The sequence below is a fragment of the Pichia membranifaciens genome, assembly GCF_001661235.1.
Source record: "Pichia membranifaciens NRRL Y-2026 unplaced genomic scaffold PICMEscaffold_4, whole genome shotgun sequence".
NCBI lineage: Eukaryota > Fungi > Ascomycota > Pichiomycetes > Pichiales > Pichiaceae > Pichia > Pichia membranifaciens.
The window spans coordinates 1410374-1436861 of NW_017566985.1; the positions used below are offsets into that span (position 1 = coordinate 1410374).

The following is a 26488-nucleotide window of genomic DNA, read 5'->3' on the forward strand; positions in this document are numbered from 1 at the left end:
CCATTGAGAGGACTCGCAAAGAGAGAATACACGCAAAGGAGAAACACATCGAAACCACACACGGAATGCTCTCCGAAAAGCCAGACAGGACGCAGTCCGTGTCGCCCAGAACACACCCAGAAACAGCCACGCCGTTGGCACCGTCTGCGTCGGGATCAGCAGTAAGGTCGAAACGGGCACAAGAGGAGCTGCAGAGCCAGGTAGACCATGAAAGAGGTGTAGGCAACCCAGTCACACACTTTTCAAACCCGTTTACGAATCCCCACCCGTTCACACTGTCAAACCTGAGTGAATCGGCGATCTGCACATCCGACGACGAGGACAATTACTCTCTGATGTCTGGGAACGCAGGTTTCCAGGGCCAAAAAATTGGCATGAATAACCGCAATGGGAATGGCAGTCGATATGCAGGCGCCAGCTCTTCTACACCGAAACGCAAGGTCAGTTTCAGTAATATGGACGTCGACATAGACGACAAGAGCTTGGGCTCGCTGGAGGACGGCGAAGCCGAAGAAACAGACGAAGCCAGTGACATCTTCCAGTCCCGGCCATTGACTGACACACCGGTGTTTTCTGCTGCCGAGCTGGAGAACCTGGATGGTATGGATGATCTCAGTATCTCCGATTACGATAATAGCGCCAGCAGGAACCACGAAGACGATAATGGAGAGGGCGATTTGTCACGGCAGCGGCAGTTGCAGCTGCTGCCGCATGAGATAAATATTCAGTCACTGAATCTGGGGAACCCTTCAGGTCCAGTGACGAAGTTTAAGATGAACAGCGAAAAATTTAAAGAACACTTCGATAAACTTATTCCCAATCCGATGGAGAGGATAGAATCCCAGGAAACAGCGGTCATAACAACAACGTCCAATTCAAACAACAATTCAGCAACAAACATGGCCTGCAGCTCGGTTTTTGATATACCCGGCCAAACCATTTCCAAGTCCTCCCCGGATGGATCTCCTAGCTATACGGGTGCAGACCGTCTAGTGGTCGTTATGATAGGTTTGCCAGCAAGAGGGAAGTCATATCTTAGTGGTAAGATGGTCAGATACTTGAATTGGTTACAGATCAATGCAAAAATTTTTAATGTCGGTGCAACAAGAAGGTCAAAATCAAAGAAAGTAGGCCAAGATTTTGGACCGTGTAATGAACCTCTACCTGATGACCAGCCAAAGGACGGAAATGAAAGTGCAAATAATGACAACTCGACGATAGCGCAAGATGCGTCATTCTTCTCGCCGACCAATCAGAAGTCCATTGCATTACGTGAAGAATGGGCACGAGAGACCTTGGACTCGTTACTGGATTACCTATTGTTGGGCGATGGATGTGTGGGTGTTTTCGATGCAACGAATACTACAGTAGCTAGACGGAAAATGGTTTTCGATAGAATAATGCAAAGAAGTAACGGGAAATTGAAAGTTCTTTTCCTTGAAAGTGTCTGCAACGAACAGAGCTTGATTGAGAAAAACGTCCTATTAAAGTTGAAAGGACCAGACTACAAAAACATGGACCCTGTCTTAGCAAAACAGGATTTCCTCAACAGGTTGACTAATTACGAGAAAGTCTATGAAACTATATCTGAAGAAGAGGAGAGAACTCCAAACTTTCAGTTCATTCAGATGGTTGATGTCGGGAGGAAAATTATATCCTGCAACATTGATGGATACATCGCCTCGCAGATTGTTTACTATTTCTTAAATTTCAACCTAAATGCACGACTCATTTTCGTAAGTCGACATGGAGAATCTTTGGATAACATGAAGGGAAGAATTGGCGGTGATTCAGGGCTAACAGAACGTGGGAAGAAGTATTCCATTGCGTTGGAGAAGTTTGTCAGAGAAAAACAAGAAGAGTTTAATTTAAAACTTCTGAAAGAATGTGCTCAAAATTACAGCGCTGAGAACGACAAAGTCACTGTAATTAGCTCCGTCTTGAAAAGAGCTGTACAAACGGCAGAAGCTTTTAATGATCCCGTCCGGTATGATGTAAAACAATTAAGATTATTAAACGAGTTGGGTTCGGGGAATTTTGAGGGCATGACATATGCAGAGATTGCACAATCACATCCGGAAGAATTCGAAGAAAGAATCAAGCATAAACTTACATACAGATACCCAGGTGTTGGCGGCGAGTCCTATCTGGATGTCATCAGTAGGTTGAAGCCCGTTATCAACGAAATTGAAAGGAGTAAATCCCATTTAATGGTCATTTCGCATCGAGTTGTGTGCAGGATCTTAATGGCGTACTTTCTCAATCTACAGAAGGACTCTGTTGCAGAATTAGATATTCCATTACATTCGGTATACATGTTTCAGCCAAAACCATTTGGAGTTTTGTGGCATTTGTGGCAGTACGATGAAGCGACGAATTCGTTCCAGGAACTGGATCTGAACAAATGTACGGACAACTTGAAAACTGTCAAGCAAGTTGGTATCTCTTTCCGTGAACGTAAATATAGTGTTGTTCCAACAGCACCATTTGGTTCGAATGAAAGTTTGAGCAGGAAAAGTAGTTTCCGGAACTCTTTCAAATCGGGTGACCTAAGCGGGATACGAGGCGCCTTGAATGACTCTTACGCATCAAAGGGTAGGTTTGCTCCAAGCAACAGGGCTGGTAAAAATGAGCAAACCAGTGTAAGAAGCGAGCTTAACAGGGTGAAGAGGGGATAAGGTAAAAATAGTTACGTTGGATTGATATTATAACAATTTTATTTTTTTTTCAATTGAATTGCAGTAAATGATATTACTGACAATGTTTTGAATATATAAAAAAAGACAGGTAAAAGCAAGATTTTATATAATCAAAAAAAAGGAACAAGTTAAAAAAAAAGTAAGAATTAAAAGATAATCATAACGAGTACATTATGAAAGAGGGAGAAATAGGTCAGGAGACTTATTTCTTAGCAGCCTTAGCAGCAGACTTGGTGACCTTACCAGCCTTGTCGACCTTCTCAACAGACTTGATAACACCAACAGCAACGGTTTGTCTCATGTCTCTGACAGCGAATCTACCTAAAGGTGGGTAGTCAGTGAAAGCTTCAACACACATTGGCTTGGTTGGGACCATCTTGACGATAGCGGCATCACCAGACTTGACAGACTTTGGATGGTCTTCAGTGGACTTACCGGTTCTTCTGTCAATCTTTTCGATCAATTCGTCGAACTTACAAGCAATGTGGGCAGTGTGACAGTCCAAAACTGGTGAGTAACCAGCAGAAATTTGACCAGGGTGGTTCAAGACAATGACTTGAGCATTGAAAGAAGCACAGCCCATTGGTGGGTCGTTCTTGGAGTCACCACAGACGTTACCTCTCTTGATGTCCTTGACAGAGACGTTCTTGACGTTGAAACCAACATTGTCACCTGGGACACCTTCTTCTAATTGTTCGTGATGCATTTCGACGGACTTGACTTCGGTAGAGACACCGGTTGGAGCAAAGGTAACAACCATACCTGGCTTGATAACACCGGTTTCGACTCTACCGACTGGCACAGTACCAATACCACCAATCTTGTAGACATCTTGTAATGGCAATCTCAATGGCTTGTCGGTTGGTCTGGCAGGTGGCTCAATAGCATCGATGGCTTCTAATAAGGTCTTACCCTTAACGACACCGGAAGCCTTGGTTTCCTTGGTCCAGCCCTTGTACCATGGACAGTTGGTAGATGGTTCAATCATGTTGTCACCGTTCCAACCAGAGATTGGGACGAATGGAACAGTCTTTGGGTTGTAACCAACCTTCTTGATGAAGTTGGAGGTCTCCTTGATGATTTCTTCGAATCTGGATTCGTCCCACTTGACAGAGTCCATCTTGTTGACAGCAACAATCAATTGTCTGACACCCAAGGTGAAAGCCAAAAGAGCGTGTTCTCTGGTTTGACCGTCCTTAGAGATACCAGCTTCGAATTCACCGACACCACCAGCAATGATCAAAATAGCACAATCAGCTTGGGAAGTACCAGTGATCATGTTCTTGATGAAATCTCTGTGACCTGGAGCGTCAATGACAGTGACGTGGTACTTTGGAGTTTCGAACTTCCATAGAGCGATATCAATGGTGATACCTCTCTCTCTTTCAGCCTTTAACTTGTCCAAGACCCAAGCGTACTTGAAAGAACCCTTACCTAATTCGGCAGCTTCCTTCTCAAACTTTTCGATGGTTCTCTTGTCAATACCACCACACTTGTAAATCAAGTGACCGGTGGTAGTAGACTTACCGGAATCGACGTGACCAATAACGACGACGTTAACGTGTTGCTTATCTTTACCCATTTTGTATTTATTAGTTTTGTTCTACTAGAAGGAGAGAGAAAAAAAACCTTCCAAAACCAAAAGACCCAAGAAGAAGAGGGGAAGAAGAGAGGAAAAAGGATTTAGAAAAGAAAGGAAACAGAAAGATTTCACTCAGGGAGAAAAGAAGCACTTATTTAATACCGAGAGCCTAAAAGAAAAGACGGGGGAGGAGACTGAAAAATTTTTCCACTTTTTTTTTCTGTGCGAGAACGAAGAAAAAAAAGGGGCGAAAAAAAAAACTCTGCGGGTCACCGCAGCAGCGGCCGGGTAACAGCGACGCGTCGCCGTCGCGACGGCGGCTCGGCTCGGCTTGTCAAGTCTCGACAGACCATGTAACAAGAACCCCCTTCTCCCGTTGGAAGGTGAACATGTGGACGACCTTGACCTTGACTTTGACCTTGGCGCCGCCGCCAAGGGACTGCGGTGGATGCTGTAGATACGCTTCGCGGGTGGCGGCGACGAGCTGCTCGATGTCGATGTTCTTCGGGAGGAAAAGACACACGAACTCGCTGTATGTGCGTAGAACGAGGAGCATCTTGGTGAGGTCGAAGGGCTGGAGGCAGTCGAGGTTGTACTTGTCTGCTTTGATGTACTCGGGGCCTCCCCAGGGCGGCGAGCCGAAGACGCAGTCGAAGCGGAGGGCGGCGAGCTCCCGCAGGGAGCGGAGAGACTGGCTGCGTGAGGCGTAGACTGCGTCTTCGAGGTCGTGGTCGTCGGAGTCGGAGTCGGAGTCGGAGTCGGAGTCGGAGTCGGAGTGGTCGGGGTCGTCGGCTGCGGCTGCAGGTGCGTCGGGGTCGGCGTAGTTCCAGTCCATCGGAAGCAGTCGCAAGCGCTCGTCAACGCTCTCGCTGCCGCAGTAGACCAGCGCGTTGTTCTTGGTGCACTCGAGGTGGCGGTGGTTGTTGTCCACCGCATACACGACGCAGTCCGGGTACTGCAGAAACTGCGTGATGTTGCCGCCGCCGCCGCAGAAGCCGTCGAGAATCCTGAACGGGGAGTCTGTGGCCGGCTGGGCCTGCCGGGCCCGGGCCGCCGCCAACTGCTCGTAGATGGCTCGGGCCACGTACTTGGAGATCCGCTCCGGGGTCACGCTGAACCACAGCTCCTTGGTGAGAAGAATCCCCTCGTCGTACTTGCAGAAGAGGTTGTGGCGCTGCGCCCAGTACTTCCGCATCACGCCCTGGAACTGTTTCGGGTTGTTGTAGATAGTGTTCATCTCGTCCTCGTTGTAGGAGTCGTCGACCTTCCTCTGTTTCCTCTCGCCGGCATCGTCTTCCTGCTTCTTTCTTTTGCGTGACATTGTCGACAGAGTCCGGTGGCACCCTGCTTGTAGTCGGGATCGGGCCACCGAAACACCGGGGTAGAGACAGGTGGAAATATTTCAACATCTTTTGACAGAACTTGAAGATCAAAAAAAGGGCCCGGGGCGCACCAGAGCTAGGAGGAACGAACCGCAGGACCTTGCAGAGCACCTGTGAGGCCTGGCTCTGCGAGCTAAACGGGTAACCGGGGTGGCAGCAGCAGCTGCCGGTAGTTGGACTGTAAAGGGAATACATAGATACATTATAGATCGAGATATCGTACGAATCGAACGAAACATAGTGAGAAAAGGGTTCGGCAAGTGAATGAGGCCTGGAACTTGGACAGAATGAGGCAATGAATGTAGTAGCTCTTGGTCCGACAAGTTGTGGTAATGACAGTGTAAACAGAAGAAGAGGAGAAAAAGAAGGTGTGGGCTGGAAGTTACCAGGAGAGGCGGTGGGCAGCAGCGAAAGGGCTACACCACGTCATGCTCCTTCTTCACCGAGCGCTCGTAGTGCTTCTGGATCATGCGGTACATGAAGCCGGCAAAGAAGTAGACGCCGGCGGCGGAGAAAAGGACCAGCAGGAAGATCCCCCAGATGGCGCTGTCGTTCTTGTCGTTGGCGGTGGCGCACGCGTGCACCGTGCGGACCTCGAAGAGGTAGGAGCAGTTGTTCATGGAGCCCAAGTAGCTGACACGGGCCTTGCTCATCATCTCCCGGTCGCACTTGAACGTGAGCAAGGTCGACTTGGAGAGGTTGGGCGAGTCCTCGCACTGGTCGCCGTTCGTGTACTCCAGCACCATGTTGAGCCCGCGGAACTTCAAGTCCGTCGAGTACTCGCCGATCGATACCTTCTTGCCTTCCCCGTCCGTGTAGTAGCCGCCTACCATGGACTTATTGTGCGTGTCGACGAAGTCCGACTCCCTCAACGCCTTGAGCTGCCTCAGCGGCGTCGAGCACACTCCGATCGAGAAGTTCTTGCCGTAGTCAAACCCCTTCGAGTTCCACGTCTGCACCTCCCCGTCGTTCCCAAGCGCAGACAACGGTCTGAGGTCGTAGAACTGGTTCGTGAGCGGGTTCACCACCGTGCACGGCTCCACAACCTCCTTCTCCGCTTCCTCCGCTCCGTTGCTGTCTCCCTCCAGGCCCTTTTGAAGTGCTGCCGTTTCCACAAGCGTTGCCTCCTTGAGGTGCGTCAACTCGCTCATGATCTCCTGCGACAGCGTCCTGTCTGAACTGTTCTTCCTTTGCGTCATCACCACCACCACTACTGCCACGATGCACAGTATCTGGAAAACCCGTTTTCTGTAAAAGAACACAACCATCCTGTTCCGTCCTTGTCGCCCGTCCCGTCTGGTGCTGTGCTGTGTCTGCTGGACGGTGCTTATTTGCTCTACTCTGCTCCGTTCTGCTCCGTTCTGCTCTTTGCTCTGCCCACCCCGTCTTCTTCCTGTCCTTGCCTCTTGACCTGAGCAACAGACAAGGCTCAGGCTCTGGCAGAGAACCGCCAGAGAGGCACCAGGGGCATTCGCGACGGGAACGCGCCTGGGCCGTCGAGGCTTGGCCGGGGCACTGGCGGAGACGGCAACGGAGACGGCTCAGAAGAAGAGGCGACAAGGACGGGAAGGAAGAACAAACGGGCCACGAGCAGGGCAGGAGAAGGGGAGGGGTACTCTGACGACATGTCTTTGCTAGCAGGCCACGGCGACGAGAACAGGGACGAGAGAGAGCGAAGCACGGAGGGGGCCGGCACGGCCAGCACGGCGCCGGCGATGTACCCGCAGCTCGTGTTGGGTCTGAGTGGGCACGGGAACGTAAACGTAAACGTAAACGGGCACAGAAACAGCAGCGGGCACGGGAACGGGCACGGGAACGGGAACCCCAACTACAGATACAACATCGAGCTGGCGAGTCGGGCAAAGCTCTCGCCGATCTCTGCGAGCGGCGTGTTCTCGAGGTACAACGTGTTCAGTCCGTTGAACAACAGTAACAGCAACAGTAAGGATAGTAAGAGCACCAGTAAGCGGGGACGCAGTCGTCGGATCGCCGTCACGAATGGCGACAGCGGCGGCGACAGCGGCGACAGCAGCTACAGGATGCCGCCGACGCCGTCGGCGGCCAGCAGCAGCAGAAGCAGCAGCAACACGGTCGAGGAGGTCGCCGCCGGATACGGCGACAGCAAGGAGGGGTCGTCGGCGCCGTTCAAAAGGTTCAGGAACCCGTTCGCCAGCTCCGTCGTGTCCTCGTTCGGCACGCTGGAGCTCTCCGGAGTGACCAAGGGCTCCTTCACCACCATCAGCATCTCCACCATCGAGACCGCCGAGCAGGACGCCGGGAAGTACGCTGCCGGCGTCTGCAGGGGCAGCAGAAACACCACGGTGCGGGCCAACGCAGCCCAGGACGAGCGGCTCGACCGCATCCTCCGCATCGCCAAGAAGATGATGGGCGACGAGTTGATCGAGGACCTCATCGCCTCCAGCACACCTACCGTCCGGCCACAGACGCACAGACAGCGCCGCTTCGGCTTCCCCGCCGTCGCCCCGGGCAGCGGCGGCGGCACCAACGACGACAAGATCGAGAGCGTCGGCGAGTTCGTCGAAACGGTTATCGAGAGAGAGCTCACCTTCTGCTCGTGGACCGCCGAGTTGGCCATCCGCCAAGACTTCGCAGGTCTCGACAGCTTCAGCTTGAACCACGCCGTCGACAACAGCCTCACCAGCAGCCTCGACGGCTTTAGTCTCGGCGCATTCGGCACCGGCGTCTCCACAGGAACCGTCGTCCGCTACCTCCATCGCCACGACCCCCGACAGCAGCACGACGGCCAGCGCCAGCTCTCGTTAGTCGACGTGCTCAAGCCCCGCAAACGGGATTGGTTCCTCCGACTCTTCCACTGGCACCACCACCACCACCACGGCCACCACCACGGCCACCACCACGGCCACCACCACGGCCACCACCACGGCCACCACCACGGCCACCAGCGCCTGCAGCGGTGTGCGGTGTGATGTATGTATGTAGAGTTAGATAGAAGCAAGACGTATCTGTCGATGGAGTGACTCACCATTTTTCGCAGTCCGGGCCCTCGAGAAAATCAACGGGTTCTCATTTTTTCAGTCCTTGACGGCTTGTTGAGGGAAGTGAGGTCTCTTTCTTGGTGGGTCGTGGGGTCCCTACGCTGTTCTCCCCGCCTCTCTGTAGCAGCCCGTGACTCGATCCCACAACAGCAGCATCACAGACACAATGGCAATGAAAAAGGCAGGTGTTCTCGGAGCCACAGGTTCCGTTGGACAGCGTTTCATCCTCCTCCTCTCGGAGCACCCAGAGTTCGAGCTCGTGGCGATCGGAGCGTCCGCCCGTTCGGCAGGCAAGAAGTACGTCGATGCGTGCACGTGGAAGCAGACCGACTTGATGCCTGCACAGGTCGAGGGCCTTGTGGTGTCGGAGTGCAAGGCAGAGGCGTTCAAGGACTGTGACGTGGTGTTCTCGGGCCTCGATGCGGACGTGGCCGGGCCGATAGAAAAGGAGCTTGTGGAGAGCGGCCTGGTGGTCATCTCTAATGCCAAGAACTACAGAAGAGACCCGAACGTCCCCTTGATTGTGCCGATCGCCAACTCGGAGCACCTCAAGATGATCGAAAACAGGGTTGCAAAGGCAGACTGCAAGCAGGGGTACCTCATCTGCATCTCCAACTGCTCCACCGCCGGCCTTGTGGCTCCGTTGAAGCCGCTTGTCGACCAGTTTGGCCCGCTCGAGTTTGTCTCCACCACCACCCTGCAGGCCATCTCCGGCGCAGGCTTCTCCCCCGGCGTCCCAGGCATCGACATCTTGGACAACATCGTCCCCTACATCTCCGGCGAGGAAGACAAGATCGAGTGGGAGGCCAAGAAGATCCTCGGCGGGCTCAACGAGGACGCCACCGAGTTCCAGCTTGACGACGACCTCCTCGTCTCCGCACAGTGCAACAGAGTCGCCGTCTCCGACGGCCACACCGAGTGTGTCTCCTTCAAGTTCAGAAACAGACCAGAGCCTTCCCTCGAGCAGGTCAAGCAGTGTCTTCGTGACTACGTCTGCGAGGCCAAGCTCCTGGGCTGTCACTCGGCCCCAGAGCACGCCATCCACGTCCTCGAACAGCCAGACAGACCACAGCCCCGTTTGGACAGAAACAGAGACGCCGGCTACGGTGTCTCCGTCGGCAGAATCAGACCAGACCCAATATTTGACTACAAGATGGTCATCCTCTCCCACAACACCATCATCGGTGCTGCCGGTTCCGGTATCTTGATTGCTGAGCTACTTGCCGCCAAGAAGTTGATCTAGCTCCCTTATCTAACCAACTATCTAGCTCTATCTGCAAAACATGTTTTGCAGCTTTACATTTCCATATCACCCTGTAGGTTGTTTGTCCTATGGCCTCTCCAAAACCCATTGGAGGGAACCGTTTCTCAACTTTTGACCATACACAGGTCCAAAGTACCAACGCACAAGCGCACAAAACACGTTCTGTAAAGCTAATTTCGGCTGCTTTTTCAAATTTGGACACCCACTAGCACTGTTTATAAAAGTCTTCAGTCCTGTGTCATTACATTTTGTGGTCCCAGCTTCCAGCTTTCTCCCCCGACCCTCTTTCTCCTTCTTGTAACCCCTTATCTCTATTCTGGTGATCTCTGCCATTTCCTCCCAAAGGCTCCGAATCCGACTACGTAAGCAGCCGCGCAATTACGCAATGGTCTTTTTCCTCTCCTGTTTTCCTTTCTGGTCTGCTGGGAGAGCAAAGAGCCCGGGACAGCAAGAGACGATATAGGCTTCGATAGGGAGTCTGTTTGGTTCTTGTGGTGCTCTGTGGGCGACTAAACACCACTGTGTCCCTACAGCCAGACGCTAGTGCTACCTGCTTGAGATGCCATATACCCCGCCCTCTCGCAGCGTCTCCAAAAACTCCAGCAATTCCGTGCTAGCCCCAACAAAGAAAAATACAGCTGATTTGGCAACGGCAACGGCAACGGCAACGGTCAACAACAGCACCAATGACAGCGGTTCGGCAAGCAACGACGAGGCCGGCGGCAGCAGTGACAATGGTGCCGGTGGCGGCAGCAAGCTGGAGGCATCCCGGACCGGCACTCACAGCGGAGTGTCGTCCGTGAGCTCGCTGCGGCAGAATGCATTCCACAATTTCATGAATCACCAGAACGACTCGTTCCACAACCTGAACAGCAACTCGAGAAGCAAGTTCTACCTTTTGGACAACAACTCGGATTCGTGCGACAGTCTGGAGAACACCGGGTCGGAATCCAACGGTGCGTCGATGTCCGACATCGTCCCCATCCAGCACTCTGACTCCCTCCCTGCGAGAAACACAATCGCTCACCCGGCTCTCCACATGAAGATATTGCCATCGAAAGCCGCCTCAAACCCTTCGATCCCGACTAAAGACTGTGATGTCCAGCTTCCGACAAATGCCTCTCTGGAAGACGACCTTCTGAAGTTCACCACTGAGTCGACACTATCCTATTCCTATACCCCAGTGTCAATCAATTCGCTAACTATGCGTTTGAACGTTCTCAAAAGATCATTGGAAATCCTCTTGGAAAACCCCGATTGGTTAAACACCTCGTTAGAGTCATTTCCGGACTACAACATTCATATCGACAACCCGAAGTCTGTGGCTGGGGCAAATCTAGATGCGTCCAAATTCAAAGACTATTTGAGGATAGAGAAAAACGTTTCAAGCTCAACGTTGCAAACGTTGATCCAGAGTGCCATCTCTTCAGAAAAAAACAACAGCATTTTGAGTAATAGCAGTAATAGCAAAGCATCAGCTGCATCTCCATTGTCGACATCGGTAGACTCTGTGAAATCGAATTTAACAGACTCATTGGTAATAACACCCATCAATCCCCCCTTTGCTAACGACAACACTAGGTCGAACTCAGTATCATCTATCACGTCAACTACTTCTATAAGTCTGAATAGTATGATCATGAAAGACTTACATGAAATACTAAACTTGTTAGATAGCTTCGAAAAACATGGTTTGGAGCTTTCGAGCGATATCAAAGACAAAGTGCTGAATTTACATAATCTCTCACTATTCAATTCAACGGATGACAGTAGTCGGAAAAACATCCTTAAGATCAAAATCTTGCATGCTCTTGCCACCCCTTTCATAGAACAAAACTCCACTCAAACATTGGCAGGTCTCCCAATAATGAAATCATCTAATAGCACTTTGGGTCTATCTGGTATGTCAAATGGAAATATAACAAACCTTGATCCCACAAAAAACCTCATTAATAACTCATCACGTCAGTTTCACGCATCCTCAAATGCCAAGACAAAATCTCCCAAGGCAGTCTTCACAGTTTCCACAGAATCACCTTGGGATCTACTAAATGCAAATGATCTTGGTTTATTGATGTTCGGTTTTTCTAAATCTTCTTTAAGAAAAATGAAATTACTAGACCTGATTGCCCCAAGATCAAGAGATCTAGTTATCAATCGGCTTTACCGGAATACTTCTCTGGTGTTTTCTGGTGAGATCATCGCGGTCAAAAGAGATAACCAAAGTTTAGCATGGACTTCGGTGTGGGCTAAAAGGAAAAGCAATTTGATTATTTTGATTTTCGAGCAGGTTGTTTGTGAGACAATTGATATGGTGATTGAGAAACGGCATAGTTTCGGCTCAGATTTTATCATAGGAGATGTCTCAAAGCAAAATAAGTCTTTGTATGAGAAAGATTTGAAAGCTGCCGAATTGTCATCTATTTTACCATCACTTTCTTCAGTACTAAAGAATAGTTCAGAAGGGTTTTTCAGTGATGAGGATATCACAAGTTCTCATGATTCAAAAACAATCAACAAAATCAGATATTTCACTTTAAAGCGAGAGAACGGTAAATTCGTTCCTTGCGCTATCACAAGTGAATCTCTGGATATCGATGTTGCAAATGAAGATTCTAAGGATCTCAGATCTTTGGTGAGGCTCAACTTGCACTCCCTGCCATATATTGCAGGGTCAATAGTAATTTCTTCAAAAAATTACCGAATAGAAAGCTTCAACGAGGCAATAGCTAAAAACTTATTTGGTACTGCCGATTTAAAAAATCAATCGATAGATATCATTTTACCTGATTTTACAAATCTCATAAAACTTGCACTAAAGGAAAATCCAAACTTAAATTATCAAGAAGGCTTGGTTTTACCTGAACATTATTTTAGGAAACTATATTCCTGGTCTCAATGTTCGACAGAAGAGGAGAAAGAGCTAATGTTTCTACGTTGTGCAGGTATTAGAGGGTGTCATAATGATGGTAATACCATCACTGTTGATATTCAACTCCACGTAGCAAATACCAACATGTATGTAATTTGGATTACATTCGGTAGATCATATTCAACAAAGGCAAACGACACCACCACGCCAACGGCAACCATAACAGCTCCGCTAATCACTGATGACCATACCGGAACTGCTGAAACTAATCACAGTAACGATGACTCCATGGACTCAAATGGTATCCCTTCACAGCTAAAATTATTGGATACACATTATCACCTAGATACGGATTCTCAAGGTTCTAACTCCACAAGTATGAGTAGGTCCAGCAGTGCGCACACAATCAACCAATCCGGTTCATTATCTCCTAGTACTCCGAAAGCAAATAAGCTGAAGTCACTAACTAAACTTGCTCAAGGTTCATCTAGCGTAAGCAGCAACTCTGGTGAACATTCCCCGGTACAAAATTCCACTATTTTATCACCTGATAGTGTCAAACCGGTGACATTTGGCATGTCTTCGCAGATGACTTGTGCAGAGCATCTTTTACAGGAGGAAGAAGAACTAGCATTTTTGAAGAAAAACTCTCCTTATTTCCCAAAGGTCATTGGGGCTGAAAAGAGGATTAAAAAATATAGTGACTTCAAGGTCTTGAAGAATTTGGGCCAGGGCGCCTATGGTAAGGTTGTGTTTGCCCAATATAAGAAAGATCACTTATACAAAGACTGCTTGAAAGCAATTTTCAAAGAACGTATCTTGGTTGATACTTGGGTGCGTGATAGACAGCTGGGCACAGTACCAAGTGAGATTCAGATTTTATATGCGTTAAACAAACACCCGCATGCTAACATCATGCGTATAATTGACTATTTTGAGGATGATAATTGCTACTATTTGGAAACTTTACAGCATGGATCGCAGGGTTCTGGTGCCGTTGACTTATACGACATAATCGAAGTGAAAAAAGACATGACAGAATACGAGGCCAAATACATTTACTACCAGGTGGTTTCAGCGCTCACCCATATGCACTCTAGAGGGATTGTACATAGGGACATCAAAGACGAGAACATAATTGTCGACAAAGACTACTTTGTCAAGTTGATAGACTTCGGCAGTGCTGCCTGGGTGAAAGACGGACCATTCGGGGTTTTTGTCGGTACCATTGATTACGCTGCTCCGGAAGTTTTGAATGGTCAGCCGTACGAGGGAAAATCGCAAGATGTATGGGCTATGGGGATTTTACTATACACATTGATCTTCAAGGAGAATCCTTTCTGCAGTGTCGACGAGATTCTCGATGGTGAAGTGAAGTTCCCACAGTACTCCGACGTCAGTCCGGCATGTCTCGAGTTGATCCGCAAGATCCTTGTCACGGATATCACCAGAAGGCCAACCATGCAGGAAATCAAGGATGATCCCTGGCTGTACGGGTTCAGCTGATTGGACTCCCATGGCGATCGCTTATGTATATACGAAACTAAATTAGAGATACACGATAATGAAACTTAACAATTTGCCAGCTGTTTAGCACCTTTGGAGCCATTCTATATTTTTCGTCCCCGCGCCGACCCGTCTGAACATCGGCCATCGGGCTCGGATTGTAGCATTTGGTTTGTTTCCTTTATGTGTGCGTATACTTCGACAGCAAGTAGATCAGTAAATGATTAAATCGCAGGGTTTCCTTGACAAATCATCAAGCAAAGCTCGTATAGTTTGTTTTTTTTGCAGTTTAAGTTGCAATGGCTGATTTGAACAGGAGGTTTTCCAGGAGCCAATGGAATAAAAACGGTATCAGTGCCGTTCCTTTGCAAAATGGACTACCCGGAAACGGAAACGGAAACGGAAGTGTATACGGGAGTGGGAATGGGCAATACCCACCAGGTGGCTACAACACCTCTGGTGCCAGCTATAGCTACAACGCAACCAACAGCTCGTTAAATGTCAATGACTATGGGAATCGGAGTAATAACACTACAGTGCTGCACCCAAATATGATGACAAGCGCTGAATCGATACACTCAAATGCCACGAACGGAACAACTATGACAACCAGAAGGAGATTTTCGATGAAGCTATCGCAGCCTCCCTTGGATGCGTATAATACATACGGTGCTCCTGCGTTGCCCTACAATGCGCAATCGCAGATACTCCAGTCGTCTTTTACTAATGCATCAGAGACCTTTTCTGCAACTGCGAATGATGACGGGCATCATCCTCCGTTGTCTGCAATTCAACAAAACAACTACAGCCAAATATCCAATATCGACAACAACGGCCGTAGTCCCCAAAAAGCACATCATGAATTGTTGAGCGAACTCACAACTGACAACTTTGACGCTTCCAGATACGTCCAAATAAAGTTGGGCGACGCCAATGCCGCTAGAATTGACGATTTTTCAACTTATATGGAGACTTTGAACGTTGCAAACGATGATGCGGTAAAGTATTCTCTCTCCGAATCTACGAGCCAAGTGCTTGCGGTGAGCGAGGCATTTAGACAGACTCATGAAGTTCTTCTTTCTCTGAAGCCTAAGGTTAACGATTTAACCGATATATTATCGCAACAACTAGAAGAAGCACACGAATACCAGGATAAGGCAGGCACAAGCAGTGCTGGACCTGCTGAAGGCAACAATCAACTTGACGTTCCAAACTCAAAACTAAATCGTCAGTCTGTTATGCTGCTCCAAAATAAGTGGTCAAATGCTATGAAAAAGCTCTACGCCAATATAGATCGTGCTCACGACTTATTGCCTCCTCTTCCAAGCAGACACATTATAATTGAGTCACGTCGTTGGGGGGAATTAAATTCAATCACATGCAACCCTGTTCGCCCAGTTCACATAGTTGTGATGAATGATTCTATACTTGTTGCTTCTCGTGTTAGAGACTCATCTAAATACCTGAATGGCGGTAAATCTGGCTCCAACAGCAAAAAGTCAAAGTCTAGCAGAAATATTGCCACACACTTGTGGATGATTGACAAGATTACGGTTCAGAAATGCTCTGAAATTAAAGAATTGAATGAAGTGTTGTCTCACAACTCTTCACACTCTTTCTCAAAAGGTGCCAACCCAAGCTCCAGTGATTCTGAATCAGCGGCAGACTCGACTCTGTGTATCAAAACAATAGACGGAAACCAAACCTTTTTGTTTCAAACAGACTTGTCCACCGAATTTACTCGTGTTTTTAGCGCTGTTCAGCAGGCCAGAGCAGAAATGTCTTCCATGAAAAGAAGAAGCATGAGAGACTCGATTTCCAAACTCAATTTGGCTGGTTTGAACAATAAACCGGATTCAAGGCATGTGAGTATGGCAGGAATATCACAGAATTCAAACTCTCTATTGGAAAAACAGGCGGAACCTGAGCTAAATGCTTGTGTTTCGGCAATCGACGATTTACTGACATCAGCTTCATTGGAACTAGGACTACAAAGGTATGATGAGTGTGTTGGGTATCTAACTAGGCTAGATGATGAGCTCCGACATCTGGCACAAATTGCCACTACAGTTGGAATTCCGAAGTCATTGCTGAGCTCAAAAACTTTGACTACGAATAGCAAGAATGGCTCGCAGGTGAGTGTTTTAACTCAGCAAATCCACTTCACCTATAACATAAAAATGTCAAGTTTGAAGAATATCACAGATCAACTAGTTGATGCGCTACTGGATGAAATATCTTCCAGTTCTTCTAGTTTAGACTCCTTGAAAGAGTACATTGATATTTTTAAAATCTTGAAAAGAGAGAAGGAGGCTGCAGAAATTTATTTAGAATCACGGGGAAGAGAGTTGGTAGATTGTGTTGGAATGGTTAGAGTTGGAGGGGGATATAGTGGCAACAGTTCTCATGAATTATCTAGCACAAATCCAAAGGGCTTACTCGGTAATGACAGAGGTTTGAGTAGATCAAGTAGTTCCCGAGCAATAACCGGATTAACGAGCCGTCCGACGAGTATGAGTAACACACCAGATCCCGAGGCTGAAAATGAGACCGAGGATGTCAGCAACGTTAACCTGGATTCTATTGGCGGGGTTACCGGTGAACTCATTACGGCATATGTTCGTGAGTTATCCTTGGTCTATATGGGATTCGTATCAAGAGTGTGGGATGAATGGAATATGCTATTCACCCCCCAAAAAAGTGACCCAGCTGATAAAAAGGGAGCTAAAACTGGTATCTCTAGCGTCAGGATCATTGAGTGGGTTAACGAATATATGGCAGAGCTCAAAAGATCCGTACAATTGGCGTTGGTCGACTACGAAAGAAATGGTGAAGTTTTCATGTCGAGTCTTCAAACGATGAAAGTTGTTTTTGAAGGTTTGAAACAGAGAGAGTTGAATGTTGACTATTTACTAGAAATCTAAGAAAGCTGTAGACTTTATAACTAGCGTTGTACAAAACTTTTATGATTACCTCTAACCACAGTACCATTCACTTGGCCGTTTCATTGTTCTTTCGCGCTTGTTGGTCCTCTAGGTCACCAAATATGTCGATATCTAGTGACTTGATTTTTTGCATGTTGTCTCGAATGGTATTCAGATTGTCTGTTATAGTGTCAGAATACACCTCTGAATCATTAGGCCTTAGTAGATCCCCCAAAACATTGTTTATCTTGATCAATTCGTAGTAGTTGTTGTATATCGTAGATTTTATTTCACTTTTGGCCGAGTTGAGTTTATCCAAAACTCTGTTTTCAACCTTCAGGATGTTCATATACGACTCGTTGGCGATGAAATCCTCCATATCGTCAATGGATGATGGATCAATCCCTCCTATAGAGAAAGAAGAAGAGTTTTTATGTATCAGCGGTATCTTCGACCCACCAAATTCTCCATCACTCTCAGCTTGCTTGTCCTCCTTCTCATTTTCTTCCTTCAACTTGTAGAAATTCTTCAGGGCTGCCCTTTGTTCCTTGATTCTATCCAAAGCGGATTTTCTCTGCTCAGAGGTACCTTGTTCCTCCATTATATTACGGCTTCGTCCTGTATTGCTTATTGATACCGCAATTGACAGATATCCAAGAATTTGAGGAGACTCTGGTAATTCCTTCACCCCAAGTGAGCTTATGCACACATCTCGGAAAGTGTGTATCGCACAAAGCGGCTTCCTACCAGCCGTCAAATTTCTTCGTGAGTTCTTTCCGACATGTTTTCTCCACTCTTCCTTTCTGGTTTTACCCGACCGGCTATGGCCATATACTGAGAGACTAGACACTATACTCAAAACGCTTTAGCAATGGACTTTGGGCCTTCAAGGACAACGGTGGAGATTCCACCCTTCAACGAGTGGAGAGTAGAGACCCCAAAAAGTTCATCTATGTCATTAAAACTTGAATCAGGAAACGCTGAGATTTTTGGAACAGAGTTATCACCAAACATTACATACATATTCAAAGACTCACTAAAATTTGCAGTTTCAACCTTTCAGGGCTGTACTTTGTCCTACACTGCTTCTTCTCCCCCAGATTCGGAGTACATTTCCGAAGAGACTATCCTGAAGCAAGTTTTAAACCTCCATTTAGCTATTGAAAATTTCTCACAGAATGGCAAGGCACCACGTATATTGATAGTGGGGCCAAAAGATGCAGGGAAGACCACATTGGCACGTACATTAGCTTCCTATGCGTTGAAAACATCAGAAAAACTGCCCCTTTTGGTCAATATTGATACACGTTTGCCACATTTTGCAATATCATCACAGTTAACAGCTGCAAAAGTGTACGACTTGCTTGACGTGGAAACCTTCACCTTTGGCGAGAGCTCAACAACAGGGCCCGGTACTGGTATATACAGATCACAGATACCAATTGTCAAAAACTTTGGGCTTGAAAATTTCACTGAAAATTTAGAACTTTATAAATGTTTAATCTCTGAACTTTCAGCTGAAGTTGACTTGAAAGTTTCAGCCTCACCTTCTGACTCTGGTACTGTGATCGTTGACACACCACCCCTGAACGTTTCCGATTGGAAGCTCATCCAGCATATCGTAGATTCGTTTCAGGTAAACTTGCTTTTGGTTGTTGGTAATGAACGTTTGCTTGTTGATTTACGTAAAAAGTTAACACTAAGTAGTGATAATTTTAAAATGATTAAGATTCCACGTTCAAGTGGATGTGTCGACAAGGAACCAAAATATGAAAGGGATTTGCAGCAGAGATCAATAAAGCAGTACTTTTATGGTGTGGAACGTGCACAACTTAATCCATATACATTCCATGGCTCAATCAAAGATTTCATTTTCATACGACCAAATGAGCAAGAGAATGAGATGGCGTTTTTGGACTTTATGGCTGGCGATGCTGAGGATGATGCTGATGATAACTATACACCAGCGTTGGTTGAAAACGATGAAGATTACGATCCTAGCTCAGAAGCTACAAAAAAGCCCGTCAGACCTGCAACTAAAAGAAGCTGGAAATATCACAAAATGTTCAAACTCGTAAAAGAACCAAAGGAGACTGACCTTATGAATGTTGTACTTGCAATTATTGACAGTAAGGATGTGGATTTTGGAAAGATGCTTTCAAACAAAATCGCCGACGATGAAAAGCTTATCTATTTGAGTAAACACGTCACCTCCAAAAGTGTGCTAGGGTATTGTTATGTTTCCGGTTGCGACGACGGAACAGGTAAGCTTAAGCTGCTAATTCCTTCGCCTGTTACGTCGCTTCCTGGACAAATATTAGTGATAACACAGATGAGATATCATGAGTGATTAAACCATATATATACACTGTATAATTATACTTAATAAAATTTTTTAACAACTCTTTCACTATACAATAGGTTCAATTATCTTCATTGTAGTTCACTCTTCTCCCACGTCTACTTCTTCTGATCCTGTTAGTAGCTAAATTTTCCTTTGTTTTGTTTGTCTTCGGACCTTCATACTCATCACTTGAGTTATTGTCTTCCTCTGAATGGTTTCTTACTCTCTTCAAAGATTTTTTGCCAATGCTTCTAGACTCCGGATTTTCTGGCTCAGGAGAGATTATTCTAGCAACATCTTTCTTTTTTGACTTCCTGAAATTGACGCCCTGTTCGTTTCTCCACCTGTTTCGAATGATCTCATTAACAGAGTCTGAGAGTCCGTCTAAGATATAAGTTGTTCTAATAATATTGTTAGCACTTTCATTGTCGAGTTTCGTAAAAAGGTCAGCAGGTAAGATCAATTTGCCAGGCCAAATTGAAATATTCCAATTCCTTATTTTCCCAATAAAGTTGATTGCTGCCTGTGAAAATTCAGAAATCAGGTAAAGACTATCGGGATATAAATCAGCACCTTCAATTTTGCTATTGGCCTCAAATTGTTTTATCCTTTGGCTCAAGTAATATAGCAACGAAATGTTATCAGAGGTCATAATTAAAGATAACGAGAAAACAATATATGTCAAAGCAAATGTTGAAACTTCTTTAAACTTCCTGAGAAGCTCAGACTCACTTTCGCTGTTAGGTTCACTACCTATCACGGTATTCTCAACATCTGCATTATTCTCCTTACCTTTGTAAGCCATATAAAGTTCCCTGAATTCTGGATGAGTAGAGAGCATGTAAAGCAACCTAATGTAAGATTTTTCAAAAACCAACGAGTTCTTACTATTTGCTTTTGTGTTTTGCTTGGCAAATGATGCTCTGATCCATGTTGTTGTATCCGAACGCAAAGATGAATCTGGCTCGTGAGCAATAAAGAAAATGAGTGCTAGAAACCTCCTTGAGATTTTATTTTGTGTTAGCCGTTTCTTCAACTTGTTCAAAAAAAGATATCTCACTTGACTTTCTACGTCTTGTATTAAAAGTATTAATCTGTTAATTCTACGCTGGTCAATAAAATCATCATACGCAGGAACTTGATCAATTTTTAGAAGTTGAATTCCGGCATGTAGCCGTAGCCTTGAACAGAAACTCACAGGTGTATCTTCAGTTGCTACGATTTCTCCTCCTCTGTTAATGTATGAAGATAGCATACTTAGAATTGGTTTGGATATTAATTCAATGTCATCAGAAACAGTATCCTTTATATTGAGAAGCCAGTTAGTTAATAGTTTCATTGATAATATTTTGGAGAGACATTCCGCATTCTCTTTGCTGTAATACAACTCTTCATCAGTTATCCAAGTTTGCCTCTCATCAATTTCAGAGTTTACTTCAGAATCTGGTGCAGGAATCTCTTTATTGCGATTCTTTAGTAAGACTTCGCTTGCCAAAAACTTACTCAAATCTTCTTTAATTCTATCAACTGATATAGAATCACATGAAAATAATGTAGCCAAAGTCGACAAATGAGTATTGAAGTTAGGAGAGTTCTGTTTCAGCGGCCAAATCTTATGTACTAGCCCAGTAAAAAGTCTTCCTTTAGTACTACCAGAGGCGTTGTTTATTATCTTGATTGAGTACTTGGCTTCTAGAACAGTTCCACACAGGGATAAGTCATATAAGGTATCATAGAATTTTGAGCTGAACTTTGTCTCTATCTTGTTCTGGGTAGTAAAGTTGAAAATTATCTTCAAATCCTTCCAACAATCATTGGTTAGTCTTGATTCGTCTAAACTTATTGTCCCTACTCTCGAAACAATGGCATCAATAAGGGAAATAACATGTGATTCCAATACGTTTGAGCAAACCTCAGAAATTCCATTGATTGCTACCTTAGACATCTGGTTCAAATCATTTGACTGATCGTTGTTTATATCAACCAAACAAGTGAGGTTGCTAACATTATAGAAGATATTGGAACATCTCAATAATAAAAGTTTCATTGTATCATACATATCATTCAAATTCAACGCATTTTTATCAATTGCATTATCAAAATATTTTGGATCTTTAATTCGGTTCAGCAATTCTTTCATACTATTCACAATCGTATCATAGTCTGATGTCTCCATTGAGCATAGTCCTAATAGCCGCAAAAACCTTTTATTTTTGAGCTCGATAAAGTGATGAAGACAAAACTCAGAGTTGTGTGAAGCAGGGAAAGATTTTGATAGCCATTTGATAGCATTATTTATTTGTTCTTCTACATCTTCATCACCGGTTTCATCATCCAATAAGACAAGTATTTGTTGTATAACTTGTGAAAATTGTGTTTGTCTTTTGATGATAGCAAAAAACGCTGCTTTGGACTTTTCGGACAACAAGGAAAGCATTCTTAAGAGTCGGTTTACTCGAACTGAAGAATCTGAATTGAACGGTACTAGCTTTTCAAAAAGGGCTAAGTCTACCTCAGAATTGATCAAATTATCATTGATATAAACCAGCTTCAGTATATTATCAGGAATTTTCCGTATGAACTCAAGCTTAATGTATTGGTCATAACCTGTTGAATAGTTATACAATGCTGCTAGTAACCGTAACACTTCATCTCTGATAGGAACACTCTTTTCTCGTAGTAACTTGAATAATGTGTCAGTCAAAGTTCCGTTAACAACACTCTGTAAAAATGTTGAAGGTTTGAGCTTAGATAGGCTCATTATGGTATTCAGCCTAACCTTATCATTTGAGTCGATCATGGTTTTCAGAAGGCCATTTACGACATCCGAAGTAATATCGTTTCGATACTCCAAAATGTCAACTAATCCGCCTAGCCAGCAGATCCTAATTTCAACAGATATGTCTAAAGGCTTTTTGAGCCAGTTCATGTATGGTGAAAGATAAACAGTAGGGAAATTGACTCTCGATGGCTGGAGTGCTAGTATCTTACTCACGGTACTTGTTGCTATCATTCTTATCCTCACGTCATCAGCTTCTAGTTCATTGTCTAACAACCCCAACACAGAAGTCAAGATTTCAGGAACATATCTCCACAACTCTACAGCAAGGTTATGAATCTTTGTCATTTGTATCATATCAAAGTTAGCCAATTTTTTGCCAGAAGCATCATCGGAATCATCATCTTCACTGTCCAAATCCAAATCACTTCCATTATCCTTTGTGGCCTCCAATATCATTTCAGAAAAAAAGAAGGTGACAAATCTTGATAGCTTGTCTGAGTTCATCTCACATAATGCAAGACTGATGTCAAATCCGGGCACCTTGATGTTTGATTGATTTCTTAGATTTTTGGAATTAGTCAAAAACTTGTTTAAGATTAGCTTGAGAACCTTCAGATTAAGCTGACTCACTTCGCTTATAACTTCATTCAAAATATCTATCAATATCTGTTGCAACGAGTCGTTGTCGAAGGATTTATTGGCTGATAAAGCGTAAAAGTTCTCAAAAATCTGTGTAATCATTTTGTCCTTACTTGACAAATCCGTCATCAACGCAATCAACTTCACTTCTGCCACTCGCTCTATTAAATACACATAGTCTTCGTAAAATGGAGATTCTGGATCATCCAAATTGGAAAATTGTAAAAGAAACAACTTGAAAATGCTTGTAAGACTGACTTCATCATAAGGCGCATCAGGTGCGTATAGTCTCAAAATATCCGCCAAACAGCAACAAACATATATCTGTACTCCTTTGTTTGTGTTCTTCAATAGTTTCTTATTATTTAGGTCATCTTTTACTTGCTCAAGAGATATTAAATCAACGTGATCCTGCTCTAAAGTAGAGAGTTCTTTGTGTAAATCGTTTAAACGTGTCAGTAGCTCTTTGGTAGGGATGGGCTGCGCAGCTGTGGAAATAATTTCTTCCGCAAAAGCCAACCGCTGTGACATTTGAGATAATAAATATTTGACGTCTACTGAGTACACCGATTTACCAACCCAAGCAGTTGAATTGTATAAGATTGAGACTAAAACTGCAGAGCCGACCATGAGAACTATTCAAAGTTGACTATCAAAACAAAAAAGACGCGTTTCTATTGTAGTTACGTAATCATTTCTTTTATGGGTCGGTGTAAAGAATCCTCAACATGTAATGATTCCCTGTTCCATATGGACATCTCGTTTTGCGTCTACGACCTTTCAAATGCTTGATGGGAAAGGAAAGAAGGGTCGCTAACAAAGATCAAGATGGTTTGGTTTTCTTCATTACACTCAAGGTATACAAGTATTTCCGGCACGGACTCCTCCACCTCTTTCAACCTCACATTCAAGCTTGCAGCCCAGATAATATTGTTACAGATATTTTACTATTTCACTGCACTGATAGTCTTCTTCATAACAGCCAAGTTGTTAGGATGGGATTTCCATATTGACTGGATCTATACGTGGTCGAATATTTCAGTTGAAAACAGCTTTGGATTAACCTTGATGTTCCTATGGCTGTTGAATACCCTATTTTCGGTAATCTTGATAACTTTCTTCATAGGGCGTTCGAAGTTGGTATGGGATTTTGCTCTCACTATTCATTTCATCAACTTTCTGGTTGTGTCGTTTGCATCCGGATTTCCAAAAAGCGTCTACTGGTGGTTGTTGCAGCTGGTTAGCGTGAGCGTGATGATGATTCTAGGTACCTATATGGCGAGATGGATCGAATTACGGGACACCTTTTTTGATCAGGCCGAAGATATTGAACTAGGAGGTAAATAGGTTTTGGTATATTCGAATAAATTATATAAAATGTTATACAGGTCAAGAATCACGAAGAAAAGTTCAAAAACTTCATTAATTTCTCTTTGCCCTTCTGTTGAATCAACCGCTTGATAATCTGGAACTCCTTGATTTCTTCATCCGTGAAATCTTTCTTTTCCACCTTAAGCTCTTCATCTGAGACTTTCAAAAGATGTTGCAAGTTTAGCAACCTGAACTCGTTATCAAGTAGAGATTTCTTACTCAACTGACTCAAACTTAGAACGTAGTCTTTCAAATTGGGCTGCAAGTTCATTAAGGTTTGGAAATTCTCATCGTTCTCGTTGAGTTTCCGTATTTTGTTTGCATTTATGAAATTGAGTATAATGTCTTCTTCGTTGATTTGAAAAGTCAAGTTACTGAACTTCAGACTGGAGTTGTTATTGTCATGCAAGAGTTTCATCTGGTCCTTTAATGCTTGGAGTTTATCTTCAATATTTATTATTTCTATATTCGAGTTCACCGGTAGTTTTCCGGAGTTTTCGAAGCTCTTGATGTTAGATACTTGGACGATCTGTTGATCCTTAAACCTCCTGATAGGCTTTTCTAGGTCATCCACGTGGTTCGGGCACTTCCACTTGGAGCCTAGCTTCTTCACGCTCGTGATAGGCGGATCCAAGCAATCTAGATGCCATGTCAATGGGCAGTAGTCACAATTTATTAACTCCTTCTTGACACCACTTTCACCACAGTAGTAGCAAAACAGCGGGTTGTTATTTTTGTCGTATATTCCGTGGAGAGGGTCATCAAACTCTTTCACCAGCTGCTTGTACGTTTTCGTCGGTTTGAACGATTCGTCGTTGTAGTCACATAATCGGTCTATCGATATGCCCTGAAAAGACTCAATGATCTCTTTCGGTAACTGGAAAGAGATTGGATCCTGGAACACTATGTTGTCAAACAATTTGGAGTAAACACCCACGTTGAGCATTATCGACTTGCTGCCACCGTTTCTACCCTCTTCTTCGAGAACCTTCTTCTTTGTGCACTCTCGACAGAACCAGGAGTCGGGTAGGTTGTTGGAGTCGACCGGTGGATTAATACACTGGAAGTGGTATGACTTGGGACATGATTCGCAGCATAAAAACATCCCCGTCATCCCGCAGCAGGAGCAGTAATCGTTATTCAGAGCCGGAGAATCCGGCTGCACTGGCGGCGTAGCCTCTGACTCTGCGTCAATGCCATGTTCCTTCCCCATTCTCACGTCCTTGGGTGCCGAAAGGAAGGATTTCGTCTTGGTAGTGTTGACGTCGCCCTTCCTTCCCAACTTCTTCTCCGTCTTAGCCGAGTTCTTGCGGATTTTTCTCGTGTCGTAGGGCTCGTCGGTGTTTTCGTCGTGCTCCCTTTTCAAACTCGTTCGAATTTCACTCAAGTTGGTGGATTTTTCAATCTCTTTGGATGATTTTAGACTGTTCCTGTACTGGACCATACGTTCGGCCACTGCAGGGGTCTCTGCAACGTGTTTCGTTCCTCGTTTGAACGCACCCAGCTCCTTCTTCACCTTCACAGATGGAGGGTCCTCCATTTTTTGCCCCGTGACTATGTTGCACTCGGCCAACACAGGCTCCACAAATCCTCCCCTGGTTTCAGCATCAGAACTTCCCTCCTCTTTTCCAGAATCACTCTTGCTCTTGGACCGGCTTCTTCTTCCCGTCAGCATAATCAACACGCGGGGTAAATTCTCTTCGGAGGTTTCGCTGTTTCTCTGTCTCAACTGACAGCTTTCTCTCCCAGCCAGCGACTAACTCCTCAGCATTTACTTTCAAAGCCTGGTCTTTTCTCCTCCTCTTGTGGGAAAGTCGCCAAAACATGCGAGAGACGGGACGCCAGAAAGAGGGTTGCAACACGCTTTCCTGTCGTGGATGCCTAATGCGGTAACCGCGCTTAGCTTCTGGCTAGAGTCATTTTCGAAGTTGCTGAAAAAAATGAGAAAGGCTGGAAGAGAAAGGTGTATAAAAGGGTGTGCCGTTCTGCGCCCCTGGTTGGGGCTCAAAAGCAACGTCACCGTCGGAGGTTGTGTTGAGATAGATTACAACCACGGCTTCAGATAACAGCAAGATATGCTCAGAGTTGCGAAAAGATTCTACGGAT

General features: G+C 45.3%; 14 protein-coding genes across 14 annotated transcripts; 7 read left to right on the top strand and 7 right to left on the bottom strand.

The window, feature by feature from the left end:
- Nucleotides 1–920: 920 nt before the first annotated feature.
- PICMEDRAFT_25028 (hypothetical protein) lies at nucleotides 921–2486 on the top strand (the record flags this gene model as incomplete). Its single annotated transcript, XM_019162375.1, has 1 exon — nucleotides 921–2486. A coding segment is annotated over one exon (1566 nt), but the record flags the coding sequence as incomplete, so codon positions are not given.
- Nucleotides 2487–2901: 415 nt separating this feature from the next.
- Nucleotides 2902–4281, bottom strand: PICMEDRAFT_73617 (hypothetical protein; the record flags this gene model as incomplete). The annotated part of the gene is made up of 1 exon (XM_019164537.1): nucleotides 2902–4281. The coding sequence occupies one exon, from the start codon at nucleotides 4279–4281 to the stop codon at nucleotides 2902–2904; it is 1380 nt and encodes a 459-aa protein (XP_019017259.1).
- PICMEDRAFT_17349 (hypothetical protein) lies at nucleotides 4212–5641 on the bottom strand. Its single transcript, XM_019161556.1, has one exon. The coding sequence runs from the start codon at nucleotides 5600–5602 to the stop codon at nucleotides 4616–4618; it is 987 nt and encodes a 328-aa protein (XP_019017260.1). The 5' UTR covers nucleotides 5603–5641; the 3' UTR covers nucleotides 4212–4615.
- Nucleotides 5642–6121: 480 nt separating this feature from the next.
- PICMEDRAFT_27547 (hypothetical protein) lies at nucleotides 6122–6727 on the bottom strand (the record flags this gene model as incomplete). The annotated part of the gene is made up of 1 exon (XM_019162500.1): nucleotides 6122–6727. A coding segment is annotated over one exon (606 nt), but the record flags the coding sequence as incomplete, so codon positions are not given.
- A 382-nt stretch (nucleotides 6728–7109) lies between these two features.
- Nucleotides 7110–8641, top strand: PICMEDRAFT_153294 (hypothetical protein). Its single transcript, XM_019160773.1, has one exon. It carries the CDS (start codon nucleotides 7289–7291, stop codon nucleotides 8609–8611), a length of 1323 nt encoding a protein of 440 aa, XP_019017262.1. The 5' UTR covers nucleotides 7110–7288; the 3' UTR covers nucleotides 8612–8641.
- Nucleotides 8642–8769: 128 nt separating this feature from the next.
- PICMEDRAFT_17350 (hypothetical protein) lies at nucleotides 8770–10308 on the top strand. The gene has a single exon (XM_019161557.1). It carries the CDS (start codon nucleotides 8847–8849, stop codon nucleotides 9921–9923), a length of 1077 nt encoding a protein of 358 aa, XP_019017263.1. The 5' UTR covers nucleotides 8770–8846; the 3' UTR covers nucleotides 9924–10308.
- Nucleotides 9967–10357, bottom strand: PICMEDRAFT_153969 (hypothetical protein). The gene has a single exon (XM_019160807.1). It carries the CDS (start codon nucleotides 10275–10277, stop codon nucleotides 10011–10013), a length of 267 nt encoding a protein of 88 aa, XP_019017264.1. The 5' UTR covers nucleotides 10278–10357; the 3' UTR covers nucleotides 9967–10010.
- A 68-nt stretch (nucleotides 10358–10425) lies between these two features.
- PICMEDRAFT_17351 (hypothetical protein) lies at nucleotides 10426–14421 on the top strand. Its single transcript, XM_019161558.1, has one exon. It carries the CDS (start codon nucleotides 10504–10506, stop codon nucleotides 14320–14322), a length of 3819 nt encoding a protein of 1272 aa, XP_019017265.1. The 5' UTR covers nucleotides 10426–10503; the 3' UTR covers nucleotides 14323–14421.
- Nucleotides 14422–14573: 152 nt separating this feature from the next.
- On the top strand, nucleotides 14574–17324 carry PICMEDRAFT_17353 (hypothetical protein). The gene has a single exon (XM_019161559.1). It carries the CDS (start codon nucleotides 14622–14624, stop codon nucleotides 17244–17246), a length of 2625 nt encoding a protein of 874 aa, XP_019017266.1. The 5' UTR covers nucleotides 14574–14621; the 3' UTR covers nucleotides 17247–17324.
- PICMEDRAFT_153981 (hypothetical protein) lies at nucleotides 17250–17982 on the bottom strand. Its single transcript, XM_019160808.1, has one exon. It carries the CDS (start codon nucleotides 17845–17847, stop codon nucleotides 17314–17316), a length of 534 nt encoding a protein of 177 aa, XP_019017267.1. The 5' UTR covers nucleotides 17848–17982; the 3' UTR covers nucleotides 17250–17313.
- Nucleotides 17855–19654, top strand: PICMEDRAFT_17356 (hypothetical protein). Its single transcript, XM_019161561.1, has one exon. The coding sequence runs from the start codon at nucleotides 18118–18120 to the stop codon at nucleotides 19594–19596; it is 1479 nt and encodes a 492-aa protein (XP_019017268.1). The 5' UTR covers nucleotides 17855–18117; the 3' UTR covers nucleotides 19597–19654.
- Nucleotides 19655–19669: 15 nt separating this feature from the next.
- On the bottom strand, nucleotides 19670–23641 carry PICMEDRAFT_59701 (hypothetical protein; the record flags this gene model as incomplete). The annotated part of the gene is made up of 2 exons (XM_019163381.1): nucleotides 19670–23533; nucleotides 23591–23641. 2 exons carry the CDS (start codon nucleotides 23639–23641, stop codon nucleotides 19670–19672), a joined length of 3915 nt encoding a protein of 1304 aa, XP_019017269.1.
- Nucleotides 23642–23808: 167 nt separating this feature from the next.
- On the top strand, nucleotides 23809–24424 carry PICMEDRAFT_17358 (hypothetical protein). The gene has a single exon (XM_019161562.1). It carries the CDS (start codon nucleotides 23840–23842, stop codon nucleotides 24356–24358), a length of 519 nt encoding a protein of 172 aa, XP_019017270.1. The 5' UTR covers nucleotides 23809–23839; the 3' UTR covers nucleotides 24359–24424.
- PICMEDRAFT_154171 (hypothetical protein) lies at nucleotides 24383–26488 on the bottom strand. The gene has a single exon (XM_019160818.1). It carries the CDS (start codon nucleotides 26055–26057, stop codon nucleotides 24408–24410), a length of 1650 nt encoding a protein of 549 aa, XP_019017271.1. The 5' UTR covers nucleotides 26058–26488; the 3' UTR covers nucleotides 24383–24407.

What these genes read in the sequence shown, in the direction of transcription:
- PICMEDRAFT_154171 (XM_019160818.1), bottom strand. Translation starts at nt 26,057, where the DNA reads ATGCTGACGGGAAGAAGAAGCCGGTCCAAGAGCAAGAGTGATTCTGGA.
- PICMEDRAFT_17349 (XM_019161556.1), bottom strand. Translation starts at nt 5,602, where the DNA reads ATGTCACGCAAAAGAAAGAAGCAGGAAGACGATGCCGGCGAGAGGAAA.
- PICMEDRAFT_153981 (XM_019160808.1), bottom strand. Translation starts at nt 17,847, where the DNA reads ATGGAGGAACAAGGTACCTCTGAGCAGAGAAAATCCGCTTTGGATAGA.
- PICMEDRAFT_17353 (XM_019161559.1), top strand. Translation starts at nt 14,622, where the DNA reads ATGGCTGATTTGAACAGGAGGTTTTCCAGGAGCCAATGGAATAAAAAC.
- PICMEDRAFT_17356 (XM_019161561.1), top strand. Translation starts at nt 18,118, where the DNA reads ATGGACTTTGGGCCTTCAAGGACAACGGTGGAGATTCCACCCTTCAAC.
- PICMEDRAFT_153294 (XM_019160773.1), top strand. Translation starts at nt 7,289, where the DNA reads ATGTCTTTGCTAGCAGGCCACGGCGACGAGAACAGGGACGAGAGAGAG.
- PICMEDRAFT_153969 (XM_019160807.1), bottom strand. Translation starts at nt 10,277, where the DNA reads ATGGCAGAGATCACCAGAATAGAGATAAGGGGTTACAAGAAGGAGAAA.
- PICMEDRAFT_17358 (XM_019161562.1), top strand. Translation starts at nt 23,840, where the DNA reads ATGGTTTGGTTTTCTTCATTACACTCAAGGTATACAAGTATTTCCGGC.
- PICMEDRAFT_17350 (XM_019161557.1), top strand. Translation starts at nt 8,847, where the DNA reads ATGGCAATGAAAAAGGCAGGTGTTCTCGGAGCCACAGGTTCCGTTGGA.
- PICMEDRAFT_17351 (XM_019161558.1), top strand. Translation starts at nt 10,504, where the DNA reads ATGCCATATACCCCGCCCTCTCGCAGCGTCTCCAAAAACTCCAGCAAT.